Consider the following 17,705-nt stretch of genomic DNA (forward strand, 5'->3'; position numbering starts at 1 on the left):
GTTTAGATAATGTTTTTGTATTGCATCTATTTTATGCTGGGTTCAGACATCAAAATGAACTTTTTTGCTGCGAAAAACTGCAAAACCATTTTGACATGATTTTATGAAAATAGTGGGGGGGGGGGAGGGTAATAGCTTTTTAGTGCGGGGCTTAACTATAATTCTTCCTCCCTGATTGAGAAAAGCGAGTAAATGATTATAGTGTGAGCGCTTCCTAGAATTGTCAAACACCCTAAATTTAAAGACTGATGTAATCTATGGATGACACTGACGTCACAAGCTAAGAACACCCTGCAGGGGATAGCAACCAATACAGATTCCGGACGCTTAACGTTCGCTGACGTCAAAGCCAAGCTTCTGCTGATTGGCTACATGACCAGGTTGCTGATTGTACGACCATATGAAAACGCGCGTTCACGTCTACCCTCTGTGAACTGACTGCAGCAGCATCCAATTGTGTGAATACAGCCGGTTGCTGATTGGCTGCCGCTTGTCGGTGACGCGTATCCGTTTGGCTGTACGTGAAAGCCTGCAGTTCCTCCGCCATCTTTAGTGTCTCCCCTGTGGTCTTACAGATCAGATCAGAGCAGCGAGAGGACCCGAGGAGGGTTACAAACAGACTACGCGGGCCTGACAGGACCTGCTGCTTCCGCCGTGACCATGAAACCCAGAGCAGCTGGAGGAGCCGCCTGTCAGTAGCCAGCTTCAGCAGAGCCTCACGCCGCTCACAACCGTTATCTCCCAATTGTCCCAGGCGATTGCGCCCATCATGTCGTCCGCCCGCTTTGAATCATCGGATCGTCCGAGCTGGTACTTCGGTCCGGTGTCGCGACAGGAGGCACAGACGCGACTGCAGGGTCAGCGACACGGGGTCTTCCTTGTCCGAGATTCGTCCACTTGCCCCGGGGATCACGTGTTATCCGTCTCTGAGAACTCGCGGGTCTCCCACTACATCATCAATTCTCTGCCCGGACGTCACTTCAAGATCGGCGACCAGGAGTTCGACAACTTACCTGCTCTGCTGGACTTCTACAAGATCCATTACTTGGACACCACCACTCTCATAGAGCCGGCACCCAGGTGAGCCCCCTGACTTCTGAATAGCGCCGGTCTATGGGGGTTTCCCCTTCTGAGTTTTCAGGAAGCTCCTTGTGTGAGGAAGTCAATTCATTGACAGAGCTGTGACTAATGAGGAGCTTTCTCGGGAGATCTAGTGGGATCTACTGTCAATGAAGAGGTTGAATCCAGTCCTTACTGAAGCTGGTCAGAGATGTAACGATTTTGTCAAATTATTGATCATTGGTGGTTGTTAGAAGTTGAATACATTTTTCATGTTTTTTTTTTTTTCACATATCCAAGCAATAGTTGATTATTTTTAAAGGGACACATCTAAATCCCTATCCTGTGGTGTTTGCTTTTTTTTTTAGTAGACACGGAAGTCCCGGGAATAGCCTGCCGGTCCCGATCAGGGGATAGCCTGCCAGTCCCGATCAGGGGATAGCCTGCCGGTCCCGGAGAGTACACTATGTTCACACCAACTGGTGTTCTATGCCATAGCAAAAAGTTTGAAAGACTTTCTGAGAAGTCTAAAGATTGTTCTCCCATTCCTGAACCGTAATGGCTTTCCTGTTCCTTCATGTCACAGCTGGTGGCTGTCAGAGCATATTGGGGGTTGTAGTCTCACAATAGCTGGATAGCAACAAGCTGCATACCTCTGCTGGGGTGCCTGGCTTCAATGTTAAGGTGTATAAATTGTCATGCACTTGTTTTGGTCCCTAAACTAAATAGTTGGAAGTCGTCCTGTGCGAGATGTAAATTCTTGGCCTCCGGTGTGTACACAAGCAGCGCCAGGTTTACAGTTGGCAGAGCGGTTTGCCATTCTTGGGCATTCCCAGTGTTCTGTGTGGTAAATAGTCAGTGGCCTGTTTGCCGCCGGCATCATTACTCCTGTTCAGTGTCAGACGACGAGTCCGTAGTTTGTTCAGGGACATAAAACAAGTTGCTGATGCAGACTTTGCTGGTTTCACATCCCAGGCTGTGAAACTGCTGATCCGCCACTAGCGTGCAGTGGATGTGGAGAGCTTGTGCGCACATCTAAACTGATCAATGGCGTCTGCAATGTTACAGCCATTTAAGAGGACCGTCTTAGTGGGGATCTAGGATTTGACCATGTATTCTGGTGGTGAAGAAGTAAATGAATGTATTGATGTCAGTATTTCTTCTAGACCTCCAGACTGCAGCGTGCTTTACTCTGTGACCACTGCATTGCATCACTCTGGGCAGCTGGGCGAGTTGTCAAGGTATCCAGAGTTGGTAGCAGCGCATGGAATGAAGCGAGCAGCTGGCATAATCTCAGCCGGATGCGTTTATCTGTTCTTAATCTGATAATCCACTTAGTTGGCTCTTAGATTCTTTGTATTTATTTGCTAAACTCATTTACCGAATGTGATTACTTGGGTATTGTGTCCTTGTTATCTCAGCTTTAAGTCTTTTGTGACACGCAAGTCATAGAACCATTATCCCACTTTCTAGTAAGGACACGCGGAAGGCATCGTCTATATCAGGGCAACCGGAAGTGCTCTCCTATTGATCATATTCCGGTTTATTGGATCTAGACATGGCCTCCAGGTAGACATTATTATCATTTTGTTAATTTAATCATATATATATATATATTTTTTTTTTCAATTCCCTTAACAGATATCCAAGCCCACCGGTGGGGACAGGTTCTGCCCCTAATGTACACGCAACGGAAGAAAACGTGGAGTATGTACGGACTCTTTATGACTTCCCTGGTAATGACGCTGAGGACCTTCCTTTTAAAAAAGGGGAAATCTTGATAATTGTAGAAAAGCCTGAGGAACAATGGTGGAGTGCCCGCAACAAGGAAGGTCGCGTTGGTATGATCCCTGTGCCCTATGTGGAGAAGCTACCTCGCGTGTCGCTTCATGGAATGATGGGAAACCGGATTTCAAACAGCTATGGCATCCCCGAGCCTGCACATGCCTATGCTCAGCCTCAGACTCCCAGTCCCCTGCCTGTCTCTTCTACCCCTCCAGGCGCAGTCATCAACCCGTTACCATCCACGCAGAATGGACCTGTCTATGCTAAAGCCATTCAGAAACGAGTTCCTTGCGCTTATGATAAAACGGCCCTTGCATTAGAGGTAAGTGTCCTGCCCATTGCACCATTCCGAGGAATCGGAAATGCAGCGCTGTCGCTTACTGACGGAGTTTCTCTACTTTCATTGCAAGAAGTTAATGACTTATTGATTTTACTGCTCGTTGTAGGTCTTCTCCAAACAGTAAAAATGCACACACAACAGGGCAGAAAAGAAATCCACTCCAACTCATGTGCCGCATGCTTGTACCTGGGCATTGCCTGCTAAAGTTAGGTTACAGTGAGCCCAGGAAAGAGCACGGTAAGTTTAAAGGGGTTGTCCAGTAACACAAAATTAAGGACCTATCCTCCGTATGTGATCGGTCAGGGTCCGACTCTCGGCATTCCTGCCTATCGGCTGTTTTGAAGGGCCGCAGCGCTCGTACGAGTGCTGCAGCCCCTTCAAAACAGCCGATCGGTGGGGGTACCGGGAGTCAGACCCAGACTGATCACATATTGATGGCTTATCCTGAGGATAGTCAATAAAAAAAAAAATTTGGGACTGGAAAACCCCTTTAATTTAACAGGCCCCTCTAGACATGAGCTGACTTTTACTTTGCAGAAGTGTCATGCATGTGAATGTCTAATGTCAGTGAGAATTGTACATTTTAGGCCTCATGCACACTTCCGTCGGCCGTTGTACGGCCGCTAATGACTGTTCTGTGAAACACGGACCGCTTCCGTGTGCAGTCCGTTTCATGGAACAAATCAATGAAAAGGCCGAGACTGTGCAGTCAAAAACGGACAGGAGTAGGACCAGTCTTATTTTTGACAGAACGGCTGCACGGTTCCTTTAAAACAACGGAAGTGTGCATGGCCCCAGTGAAATGAACGTGCCTCGGTGCTTTCTGTTTTGAAAAACGGACGCGTAAAAAAAAATGCCCCGTCGGAACAGAACGCCGTTTTTCCCATTTAAATCAATTGCCAGATGTTTGGAGGCGTTCTGCTTCCGATTTTTCAATACGTTTACGGCCTGAAAGACTGCTGGACGTACCCTCCTTGTATGTCCACAGGAGAAGCTGTATATTTCTTATGTGGGGCTCTCACTTTTTGGTAGTTGGCTGACAACCGCTTTAAATAGGAGGAGCAGCAGCGGGGGAAGAGCTGGCTGCACATCTGGTTACCCCATTTGGGGCTTCTGCTGTCCTACTGTTTTGTAAAACCGGAAGATACCACAGGACAACCCTTAGGACCCTCACCTATCAGACATTTATAGCATAGCATGTGGATATTCCATAAATGCCTTTGGTCGGTATGTCCCTTTAACCCTGGGAAAATGTAGTTTTTAGTTTGTCTAGCTGCGTAAAGATTTCTTCACATCCTTGTAACTAGGTCTGGGCCATCTTATTATATAAAGTGTGTCAATTAGTATCATAATCGCACCAGTCTCCATGGATTGCCATTCTAATTAGGTTGCTAGCTGGAAAGAATGAGGCACTTTGGAAGGCTAACAAGTAGGTCGGCTTGTTCTAAGTGAACTCTCAAAGAGCAGCTTGACTACCAGTATACAGTGTTCTATAGTCTTGGCATGTATTACGGTTAACCCCTTCCTGACATCCGCCGTATATATACACATTGCGCGCCGGGTGGGTGAGTATGAAGCGGGCTCACGGGCTGAGCCCGCTCCATAGAGCGTGTGTGTTACAGCCGACACTTCCGGGTAACAAGCGGGTTCCCGCTCGAGCGCGATCCCGCTTTAACTCGTTAAATGCTGCGATCAATAGTGACCGTGGCATTTAAATCACTAAAAACGGGGGACGACACCCTGTAACGTTCCACTGAACCACCCCAGCTGCGCGCAATGAGATCGGGGGGGGGGTGCTGGTTGGCATGGGGGGGCCTGATGAATTTACTCCTTTTACTCTTTGTACTCCTATGAAGCAGTGCCTCCGGCAGGGCTTCACAGGTAACTGTCAGAATCACGATATACTGCAATACATTAGTACTGCAGAATATCGTGCAAGCGATCTAAAGATCACTGGTTAAAGTCCCCCTAGGGGGACAAGTAAAAAAAAACAAAACATTAAAATATTTTTTTTTTATTTATTTTTTTAATAATAAAAAAAACCCCTGCTTTTCCATTTTTCCCTCAAGTACAATGTAAAAAAATATATCATTATTTAGTCTGCACGGTGAATTCCGTAAAAAATAAAAAAACCATCAGAATTGCTGTTTTTGGTCCCTTCATCTCCCATAAAGTGATCAAAAAGAAAAGTCATGTACCCCAAAATGGTACCAATATAAACTACAGCTCGCCCTGCAAAAAATAAGCCCTCCTACCGCTAAATCGACGGAAAAATAAAAGTTATGGCTCTCAGACTGGCGACAAAGTTCAAATTTTATTTTTAACAATCAGTATTTTTCCTTGTAAAACAGAAGGAAAACAATATAAATTTGGTATCGCTGCAATCGTATTGACCCGCAGGCTAAAGTTAACATGCCGTTTTTACCGTACGGTGAACGCCGTAAAAACAAAACCACCCAAAAGATTGAGGAATCGCTGTTTTTTTTTTCCCTATTCCACCCCACATATACTTATTATTTTTCTCGATTCCCTCTACATTATATGGTACAAAAAAAATGGTGGTGTGAAAATCTACAACTCGTCCCGCAAAAAACAAGCCCTCATAGGACTATATAGATGGAAAAAAATAAGAAAAGTTATGGCTTTTGGAAGGTGGGGAGGAAAAAACAAAAGTGAAGATCCGAATAATGGCTGCGGAGGGAAGGGAGGGGATAAGATAAGTGTTGACTTTGGACAATGTTTGGGGTAATCCGCTTCATATTAGGTATTTGTATAGATGGTGTGGATTATATAGATGTCTGTGCCATCAAGTGTTCAGACCAGGGCAGTAGAGTATTAACCGGCCTCTTGTATTTAGTCCCGTACGTGTAACAACGCTTCCAGTTTAGTATCGGATCTTGGTAAAACTTTGCTTACATTAGTGCTTTTTTGGAGGGCAGTTATCATATAGCAGAAGAGAATAAATACACGTTATACAAGTGAAAATAGAGTGGTCCTAGCCGTAGCTAAAATACGGAAACTATCGTAACTTTATGTAAACATGAGCAACCTATAGTGACTGATACATTATATCAGTTGATATTTATTTTTTGAGTTCATTTTTTGTTGTGACACTTACATGCTACAGTAGCATCAATGTAATATAAATGTGGCGTCTCTGTTCCACCGCCCAGTGGTCATGAATACTCTCTCAGAAGGAGACTGGTGTTCTCAGCCAGAACAGTTTGTCCGTGAGTCTGTGGCCAGAAAGGACAGGATTTCTCAGTAAATATATAGTAAGGAGGAAGTGACACATGGCAGGACAGCGCCTCACTGACTCACATGCGTGTTCTCAGGTGTGACCGGGAGGCTTGTCATATTCTAAACCACTGTTCCCTGAGGGGAAGGATTCCAGGAATAACCCATGGAGCGCAGATCACACTGCAAGCTACCTGCGGCCTTCTTTTGGGCGTGGTGCAAACAATAGCAAGGATTTCTAGTAAAGACGAGAGCCAATTATGGCTTGTTAATGTCATGTTTTTTCAAGGACACCTTCGTAATATGGATTGTATAATTGGTTACAGTTGGCAAGCGGAAAATTAAAAACCAACTAAAGTTTCAATTTAGAATGCTTGATAAAACCGGCATTTTTGAGTCTCCAATTGAATTTAATACGGTGTATGTTCACTGGGAGCTACACGTATACAAGTTGCAAAAAATTCACTCTGCCAACGGTGGTCAAACGTTTTCAAAAAGATCCTGCTCCTTCATAAAGCCTCATTCACACTGGCGTATGTTGTCCGTGTTTGTATAAACAAACACAATGATGCAGCGGCACTGATGCGAGTCTGAAGATAGATGCAAGCATTTAATATCTTTATTTTTTTAAACTGCATTACTGCCTTATTCTCTAATTGTAAATGTGAGGCTCTTCGTGCACATTTTTAATAAAATTTTGTTGACCCACCTGCCACGACAAGGCGGCCTCTCTCGGATGGGTCCCTACACTAAACATTATACCTGTATGTACAAAGACTACTCTCTCTTGGGTGTAGGCCTACAAAACGATCCCAGGGTAGATCGGAACCAGATTTATTCTATAGTAATTAAAGAAGCACTCCCACAAAGTTTTATACTCTGGCCCGTTGGAAAGGCACATTATGTAACTTGTGGTGAAGGTATTCTTCTTACCGGTGGCTGTATTTGTGAGTTATCCACTCCCTTCTGCTCCTCAGCTGTGTCACGTGACCAGCAATAGGACTCTCCGACAGCCACAGCGTCTCGTGTGGACAGGAAGTTTGTTTCTCTCCATTACTATCACAGCCTCGATGTCAGTCTTATAGGAATGAATGGAGAAACTGACTTCCTGTCCACATGAGACGCTGTGGCTGTCGGAGAGTCCTATTGCTGGTCACATGACACAGCTGATAAGCAGAAGGGAGTGGATAACTCAAATACAGCCACTGGTAAGAAAAATACCTTCACTACAAACTACATAATGTGCCTCCAAGGGGCCAGAGAATAAAAACTTTTGCGGGAGTGCTTTTTTTTTTTTTTTTTTTTTTTAACAAAGGGTCCATAGACAGGTGGGAGGACGTGACCAAGATGGAGGCAGTCACCACCCCCAAATGTACAATGCAAAACACAAAGTTAGGTCGGTGTTTGTTCCACTCCTGGTTTGGCTTAGAAATACTGATGCGTAATACGCATGTCTAATGTATATGAGATGTTACATGGCTTGATAGAAAGAAGTAGCTATTGATAGCAGTGAACACTAAGGGGCAGGTTTACTAAGACTATCATTTTATATGCCAATCTTGGTATTAAGCCCACAGGAGTAAGATGCGGCTAATTTATTAAGAGGCGCACACCTCTTAATAGGTTTGTCGCGTCTTCTGCTGTCCAATAGCCAGAAAGGGAAATATTGGCCCCAGACCCCACTCCTTGGCTCCACCGTGGCGTGAGCACTGTAAATGCATCAATAGTCATATTCTCTTTTTATTTTTGAGCAAATTGTGACAATTTATGCTTTTGACTTTTTTTTTTCTTTTCTCTTCTATGCTAGAAACCTGACTAAGGCTCTGTTCACATCTCCGTTGGGGTCCCGTTCTAACGTTCCATCGGAGGTTTCCGTCACGACGGGACCCTGAGCGCAGACAAACTGTGCACTGGATCCATCTTTTTGCCAGAAGCAATAGCATAGTCGACTACGCTATTGCTTCCGGCAAAATGACGGATCTTGTGCACAAAAGAGACAGCCTGAAACCACGAACACCAGCTCCGTCCCCATTGAAATCAATGGTGATGGAAACGGAAACCTCTGCTTTCCGTCTATCAGTTTGTCTGCTCAGGGTCCCGTTCTGATGGAAACCTCTGACGGAACGTCAGAACGGGACCCCAATGCAGATGTGAACAGAGCCTTCGAAAAGTTGATAAATCCCCCCCCCCCCTCTAAATTCCTAAAATTCTTCTTGCACAGATGTTGAACACGGAGGTATTTTAGAAAATTAAAAATGTTCTATTGGTAAATAATGGGCACGCCTTGTACACAGCAAAAATGACAATCTATTCTGAAATTAGTAATCTGCACTATACCCATATACAGGCTCCAGGTAGACAAATGGATAATGGTGCGGAACACCGGATCCGATGGTGCTCAGTGCAAGAACAGAAGCAATTAATTCAGGAAATAGCATAGCAGAAATAACCAGAACCGGCATCTATAGACGGAGCTCTGCTAGCTCTATTGCCGAATGTGTCCATCTCTGGATGTGGACTAACATGAAGTTAAGTCGTAAAGCGATCTGGGTGAGTGCCGGGCTGGTTATTTCTGCTATTTTGAAAAAAAATATATAGCGATATCCGGTAAACCGTTTATACTAAAATATTTCTAAATATAATTCTGAAATGTTGATTCAAATTTTAATAAAATAGTTTCTGCTCTTTACTGATTCAGGTTATGCGCACGACCGTTTGCATTTCGGCTTGTAATACAGATCACCTGAAACCGTGTTGTAGTTCCGTGTGGGGTGTGTGATCGTGGACTGAGTTTTCCCTTAGAAGCATTGATATGGGTGCATCTAGGGGAAAACTCGCTGGTATGGTATTAAATGGAGCATGTCATTTATTTTTTTCTCTCACCAATCCTATGAATCCTTGAGAAACTGCTTCTGTATAAAGTTGGAGGTATGGTATGAGCCAATCGCCGGCTACTGCCATGTTCATATGGCCCTACTCTAAAAAATCATAGACTGAGAAGACTGAGCTTCGACAATAACCTGCATCATTTGCCATGGTGTCCATATACAATTATTCTTAATTTTCATAATTAACTATTAAAGTACTATTATTAAACAGCAGCAAACGTTATAAAGTAATAAAAATACTTGCCTCACTGATCCGCCGCCTATCCAGCGCAGGCTGTCCCCTTCAGCCCTTGTTTTCCAGCGTCTTGCATGTGACCGCTGCAGCCAATCCATAGCCTCAGCATTAATGTGCTGTACTACTGGCATCATGACATCATGGCATCATGCTGAGGTCACTACTTGACTACTTTAGTCACGTACAAGCCGCTCGTAAACAAAGCCTGGTGGGGAAATGAGTATTTGTTTTTGTTTCCATTGTATTTTCCGCCTTTTTTATTTTATTTTTTTCAGATGTCCGATAAGCCCTTTAATGTTGTGTCACAGCTATTGGTTCAGACCAATTGGAATCTGGGTATTTTTTTATTACGTTGAATAAATACTGCAGAAGTAGTGTTCAGATATTGCATGAGACGAAAATGGGCAGCTGTGTATATAAATAGTAAAATTATTGCCATTGTTACACTTAGGCCCCATGCACACGACCGTGTCCGTAATCACGGTCCGTGATGCCGGGTGCGGACAGTCATCCACATTTGCGGGCCATGCTCCCGATATAACGATATAACATATGGTAGCACAGTCCGTAAAATAAAAAAAATAGGATGTCCTGTTTTTTACGGATGGCTTCTAAGGCACCGACTGACACCTTCCCGTAAATATATGGGAAGGTGTCCGTCTGCCATAGAAATGAATGGGTCCGTAATTACGGACTAAATCTACGGTCGTTTGCATGGGGCCTTACATTGTAGATTTCCCTCTAGACCAGCGAAACATTTTGGAATACTAGTCAAATCAGTGACCACGTTTCCTGTGCATGGCAGAGCTTTGAAGGATCATTCCATTCATAAACTAAAAATTCAGCTTTTGGTCAGTCATGGAGCTCTACAGGCCACCAAAGTTTAGTTTACCTGAATGATGCCGTTCCAGAGATTCCCTGGTTTCCCCTACTAGGCCGCAGCTACAGCCTGTGCTACCATAATAATTGAAGGACAGCACCGCTCTGAGTCCGTATAAGAAATATTCTCAAACAGCATAACCTAATTTTACAATGATGACTACTCCACTGCAGGACGCGAATAGGACACCAGTAATAATGGAGCTTGGATAATATTAACTTGTGTATATATACCTGATTTTTCAGTCATTCATGCTCCATTTCTAACTAGCAGTGTCCTCTTCCCAGCCAAGGAGGAGCTTAGTTGTGTGCACCTGCCCACTGATATCTATGTACGGTAGGGATAATAAGCGGGTTATCCCACCACAGCAACTTAGGACCTATCCACAGGATAAGGGTTCGATCACTGGGGGTCCCACCGATCAAGTCCCCCTGAATGGAGTGGCGGTCGCGCATGCTGCTCCATTCATTCTCTCTTGGACTGCTGGAGATACCCCCTTCCCTGTTTAGATCTGTGGGGGTACCATCGGTGGGACCCACAGCGATCAAACACATATCACCTATCCTGTGAATAGGTGATAAGCTGTTGTGATGGGATAAACCCATTAGGCTTCGTTCACATCTGCGCCAGGGTCCCCTTCAGATGTTCCGTCGGAGCTTATCGTCTGAACGGGGCCCTGACTGACAAACGGAAACCAGAGAAATGCAACTCAATATTTGTTGCCCAGTTTCTGCAGTTTTAGGAAATATCTCACATGTGGCCCTAGCGTGCTAATGTGCTGAAGCACATAGCACATAGCAAAGGAGCACATAGAGGATTTTGGGGCCTTATTTTTATTAGAAAATATTTTAGGCACCATGTCAGGTCTGAAGGGCTCTTGTGGTGCCAAAACAGTGGAAACACCCCCCCCCCCCCCTTCCCACAAGTGACCCCATTTGGGAAACTACACACCTCAAGGAAATTATATAGGGGTATAGTGAGCATTTTGGCCGCACCGGTTTTTTACAGAAATTATTGGAAGTAGGCTGTGAAAATTAAAATTTTGATTTTACAAAGAAAATGTAGGTTTAGCGTTTTTATTTTTTTGTTTTTTTTTCTCTCATTTCCACAAGGACTAAAGGAGGAAAAAGCACCATAAAATTTGTAAAGCAATTTCTCCCGAGTAAAACAATACCCCACATGTGGTAATAAACGGCTGTTTGGACAGACAACAGGGCTTAGAAGGGAAAGAGCGCTATTTGGCTTTTGGAGATCACATTTAGCAGGAATGGTTTGCAGAGGCCATGTCACATTTGCAAAGCCCCTGAGGGGACAGAACCATGAAAACGCCCAAAAAGTGACACCATTTAGGAAACGACACCTCTTGAGGAATTCATCTAGGGGTGTAGTAAGCATTTTGACCCCACAGATGTTTCATAGAATTTATTAGACTTGGGCAGTGAAAATAAAAACAATCCTATTTTCTTCAATAAGATGTAGCTTTAGCGCAAAATGTTTCATTTTCTCAACAAATAAAGGAAAAAAAGAACCCAACATTTGTAAAGCAATTTATTGCCAAATATGGCAATACCCCATATGTGTTCATAAACTGCTGTTTGGGCACACGGCAGGGCTCCGAAGGGAAGGAGCGCCATTTGGAGTGCAGATGTTGCTGAATTGGTTTCTGGGCGCCTGTGGGCCCAAAACAGTGGAAACCCCCCAGAAGTGACCCAATTTTGGAAACTGCACCCTTCAATGCATTTACCTAGGGGTGTAGTAAGCATTTTAACCCTGCTGGTGTTTTGTAGAAATTGGTGTGCAGAGTGAAAATGGGATTTTTTTCCATAGATATGCCAATATGTGGTGCCCAGCTTGTGCCACCATAACAAGACAGCTCTAGAATTATTATGCTGGGTTTCCTGGTTTTAGAAACACCCTACATGGGGCACTAATCTTTTGCCTGGACATTCGACCAGGCTCAGGAGTGAAAGCGTACCATGTAAAATTGAGGCCTAATCTTGCGATATACAAAGTATTGGTTCACAACTGCAGAGGCTCCGATGTGAAATAATAAAAAGAAAACCCTGAGAAGTGACCCCATTATGGAAACTCCACCCCTCAAGGCATTTAAGCGGTGTAGTGAGCATTTTCACCCCACAGGTCTTTTCCATAAATTATTGCACTGCGGATGGTGCAAATTTTTTTTTTTTATATTTTTCACTAGATATACCATTCAGTGGCAAATATGTAATGCCCAGCTTATGCCACTGGAGACACACACCCCACAAATTGTTGAAAGGGTTCTCCCGGGTATGACGATGCCATATATGTGGAAGGAAACTGCTGTTTGGGCACGCTGTAGGGTTCCGAGCGGAGGGAGCGCCATTTGGCTTTTGGAGAGCGGATTTTTCTTGGTAGTAGATTTGATTGAGTATTGCTGGTGTTTCCATTTATAATGTGGGGTACATGTAAGCGGGGCGGAGTATATAAGGGGCATAGTCAGGTGGTATAATAATGGGGTAAAAAAACAATAAAATGATCCATAGATGTGTGTTACGCTGTGAAGCAATCCTTTCTGCACAGGCTGGTGTCGCACTGATATATGGCGTCCTTTCTTATGCCCCTTTTGGTCCACACTCCGCACCTTTGCAGTTTGGGGAACTTTGCTGGGAAAGTGTTGTCCTGGTATAATATGGGCACCGTCGCTTCCAGCGGATATGTTTGGGGTCTCCCCATCCTGGTTCCTTAATTTTAGGTCCTTGATAAATCGTCTCTTGAAACAGAAGAAATGTTCCCCCTCCGGGTCGGCACAACTGCATATTTTTTTATTTCCTGACTTATTGAAGCCTTAACTAATTTTATTTTTCATAGACGTAGCGGTATGAGGGCTGGTTTTTTGTGGGACGAGCTGTAATTATTGGTACCGTTTTTGGGGTACATGTGACTTTTTGATCACCTTTTATCCTATTTTTTTGGGATGCCAGGTAGACAAAAAAACGCAATTCTGGCATAGTTTTTCTTTGTGTTTTTTTTTATATACAGCATTCACCACGCGTTCTAAATTACATGTTCACTTTATTCTGCGGGTCAGTACGATTCCGGCGATACCGAATTTATAGAACTTTTTTATGTTTTTTACAACTTTTTGCACAATAAAAATCACTTTTGTAAAAAGAATGTAATTTTTCTGTCGCCAAGTTGTGAGAACCATAACTTCAATTTTTTTGTCGACTGAGCTGTATGAGGGCTTGTTTTTTTGCGGGACGAGCTATAGTTTTTATAGGTACCATTTTTGGATACGTGTGACATTTTGATCACTTTTTATTCCAATATTTGTTGGGCAAAGTGACCAAAAAACAAACGCTGGTATAGTTTTTACGTTTTTTTTTTACGCTGTTCACCGCGTGCAATAAATAATATAATATTTTGATACCTCAGGTCGTTAGTCGCGGCGATACCAAATACGTATGGTTTATTATTTTTCAATAATAAAGGACTTGATGAGAGTAAAAGGGGGATTGTGTTTTATTTTATTACTTGAAACTTTTATTGTTTTCAAATGTTTTTTTTACACTTTTTCTCAAGTCCCACTAGGGGACTTGATGGTCCAACTGTCAGATTATTTTTTTTCTAATACATTGCACTACCTACGTAGTGCAATGTATTAGATCTGTCAGTTATTCACTGACGGCAAGCCGATTAGGCTTCGCCTCCCGGCGGAGCCTAATCGGCTTCTGTAATGGCAGAGCAGGAGGCCATTGTGTCTCCTGTTGCCATAGCAGCAGTCGCCAGTCCTGATTGCCTGTCAGGGCTGGCGATCTGCTAGTAACCGCTATGATGCAGCAATCTCTTTCGATTGCTGCATCGAAGGGGTTAATGGCAGGGATCGGAGCTAGCTCCGGTTCCTGCCGTTACAGGTGGATGTCAACTGTAACATACAGCTGACTTCCACCGCTGATGACGCCGGATCAGCACCTGAGCCGGCGCCATCTTGCCGGCGGCTACGGAATCCGATCAGGCGCCGCCGCCGCCGGGCAGATCTTGACCGGCTTCCGTGCTAGGCAAACCGGGAAGCCAGTATTAGGCCTCCGGTTGCAATTGCAGCCACCGGAATCCCCGGCGATTTCATTTCTGGGGTTCCGATGAGCTGCATACAGCTTAAATGTAGCGTTCACGTCTGAACGCTGCATTGAAGGGGTTAATGGCGGGGATCGAAGCTAATTTCGGTCCCCGCCATTACAGGCGGATGTCAGATACAGCTGAGATCCGGGGATGATGGCACCGACTCAGCTTCTGAGCCGGTGCCAAACATTTGTCGTAAGTATACAACATTTTGCGGGAAGCACTGGCTTTCCATGACGTATACTTACGACAAATGTCGGGAAGGGGTTAAGAGGCAACCTACCTTGGATAATACCTTTTTTGATCAAATAATTTTCCAATTCTAAGCCGTTCAGTGTCCTGCTGCTGGGAAGCATTAGCCCTTGGTAACTCCTTTTTGTTAGAAGTAATTGGTGTATAGGACTATGCACAGTCACCGTTTATAAATAATGGCTGCTTTTTTTATTTGGTGCACAAATTCTAGTCCTGATTTCACTGTACAGGTACGTTGCATATCTCCTGCTCTGTCCTATAATCCATCTTTCTTCTCTTTTAGGTGGGTGACCTGGTGAAAGTGACTCGCATGAATATTAACGGCCAGTGGGAAGGAGAAGTGAATGGCCGAAAAGGGCTTTTTCCCTTCACGCATGTGAAAATAATTGACCCTCAGAATCCGGATGATAACGAGTGACTGACCGGTCTAATATACTTGTAGCTCCTTTTATTCCCTTTTCCCTCCTCCAGGTCCTATGAAGCTTCCCTGGCCCATTCTACAAGTCAATCCTTCAGCTGCCTGGTTATTTGACACTTCTGAAAATAACACTGCAAAGTTCACCTACTGACGCATGTAACATAGCCGTGTTTGTCCATAATGCAAAGCTGCTGCTTACCCCGTTTTCAAGGGTCAGAACAAGCTTACTTAGACATGCCGTGCTGCCAGCCGCTAATCCCGTTACCGTGGAGAACAATACGTGGTGGCATTCTGAAGCTTACTGGTTTTTTTTCTTCTCGAACAATTTGAAATCATGCCTAAAGCATTATTGTTTTATTGACCCGCACATTGCTACAAAATAGAAATGACAGAAGCGGATACATTTCTATAAATCACTGAGTACAAAGAGATTATCTGTGCCCGATCTGTTGTGATCGCTACAATCCCTCTGGCTTGTGGGGAGATCTAGGTGTGTGATCGTTAAACTGAGGCCTTTATTTATACTGCAAACCATGGCAATTGTTGTTCTGCGCAGGAATTTAAGATGACTACTTCCCCTTTCAAATGCAGAGTGGTGTCGCTGCAGCAGAAGATGATGCCACGTGCCGGTCCTTCCAGCAAATGACGGGATCCCAGTTTTCTATTGCGCTCTGCTGCAGTGTGATTCTTAACTACTTGGTGCCATTATCAGTTTGTACTGTGAGTTGTTTAGCGGGTAGATCTTAGGGATTCTACATTTGAATGTGATTTTTCTGGACTTTTTTGTTTTGCGTCATCAAAACAAGACAGGCTTAACCCCTCCGTTGCCGAATGTCTGTATTGCCTAAGAATCCAAGTATAAAATAGTTTCTGCATGTGTTCCGATCCTTGGGATATCCCAGATCTATTAATTTATTCCTTTGTTGGCCTTTTTATGCAGGGGGCACTAGTGCTCTGCTGCGGCGTAATAGCACAAAAGGAGGAAACCGATTCTCACAATGAGCCAACTCCTTAATTCTGTCTGAATCCTGTTTTGCCCACTCCCTGGAATGCTGCAAAAAGACTATGCAAGGGAAAACTGCCTTGACTCCAGAGTTTGGGGGTCTTCAATCTAATTTCCAGGCCTCTCCGGCAGCAAGAGTTGGTTTCCTATACATTTGAATGAGAAATTGAGAACATTGCCTGTTCAGTGTCACCGCTGTAATATTATGCCAATGTGACCCAGATCGGTTGCTGCTTAATAATGGGTTCTGTTGGATCTGGGACATTTCCAGCTAAGGGCCATCGAGTCGCTGCTTTGGCCACGCTCCGCGTTTTAGAATTTCATTATTCTTCTGGTTGTTTACGAATCCAACAAATGTCGAAAGGGAATCTGTCACTTGGGAACATTTGCTAATGGAGGGCAATGTCTCATTTTATTTTTGTAAAGGGAGGTTAAACTATGTCTGTGCCATTTGGTTTTTCTTGTAAATTGTAATTTTATATTGTATTTACCTTTTTACAGGAGGGATTTATGTTTTCAGTTTCAATGTAATTAACATTTTTAACTGTTTTCAAGCCATTGACGTCAAGTTCATGAGCAGCAGGTTTTCTTCCTGCGTGATGATTTCTCTAACTGTTCCGAGGGGGTGACCCGGGAGGGTCATGTTTCTCAATTTTGGTTACGTAGAATACATGTTGTTGTAGGTGTATGCTTTTTAAATTTGTTTTTGAAGGGGGAAGAAATCATAGCTTTGAGTTTTATTTTTTTTGTGCTGTAAAATTAACAGTATTAAATGACTTATATTCTTAGAATACAAAGTGTCTTCATTATGTGTACGTAAAAAAGAATTCCGACTACGCTGAATGGCAGTGAATTGATCAGCCAGGTTTGTCAGTTCCAAGGTCTGTTGGGTACAAGTGCAATATGCGTAACTGTAATTCCAAACTCTATATTGCAAAAAAAAAAAAAATAAATAAATTTTTTCCTTTCAGCCATTCATTTGGACTACACTATTAACAATGTTTCAGATGTATCTACTTTTAATAACTGGTTTGCTTTAACTATTGGACAATCATGAAACAATTGACTGAAATGTTCTGGGGGTTTTTTGTGTATGGGGATTATAACCTCAAAATATTACATTTAGATTAAAAAACAATCTCAAGGTAATTTAAACAAACACCCATGACCTATGTATTGGGGTGCGTGAAGTGACAGGAGCGTCTAATTGTATTCCCGCTGCACTCCATTGTCTACGGATACCTTTTCTTTGGTACGAGTTCACAGCCACAGTGGGCTCTGCATTTTTTAATTTTTTTTCACTTTATGGGTATGTTCACACGCTTGGCAAAAAACATCTGAAAATACGGCGCTAGTTTCAAGGGAGAACAGCTCCTGATTTTCAGCCGGTTTTTAATTAGCGTTTTTTGCTCTGTTTTTGGAGTGTTTTTTCTATAAAAGCAATGAAAAACGGCTCAAGAAGTGACATGCAGTTCTTTTTCGTGGGCAAATGTTTAATGCGGCTGTT

At 43.6% G+C, this 17,705-nt stretch overlaps 1 protein-coding gene across 1 annotated transcript; it reads left to right on the forward strand.

Annotated features, from left to right (window-relative positions):
* The first annotated feature begins 439 nt into the window (after window positions 1-439).
* On the forward strand, window positions 440-16,995 carry CRKL (CRK like proto-oncogene, adaptor protein). Its single transcript, XM_075832034.1, has 3 exons — window positions 440-1,080; window positions 2,701-3,166; window positions 15,061-16,995. The coding sequence occupies exons 1-3, from the start codon at window positions 770-772 to the stop codon at window positions 15,193-15,195; spliced, it is 912 nt and encodes a 303-aa protein (XP_075688149.1). The 5' UTR covers window positions 440-769; the 3' UTR covers window positions 15,196-16,995.
* Window positions 16,996-17,705: the final 710 nt, after the last annotated feature.

This window comes from Rhinoderma darwinii, chromosome 1 (assembly GCF_050947455.1).
Source record: "Rhinoderma darwinii isolate aRhiDar2 chromosome 1, aRhiDar2.hap1, whole genome shotgun sequence".
Classification (NCBI taxonomy): Eukaryota; Metazoa; Chordata; class Amphibia; order Anura; family Rhinodermatidae; genus Rhinoderma; species Rhinoderma darwinii.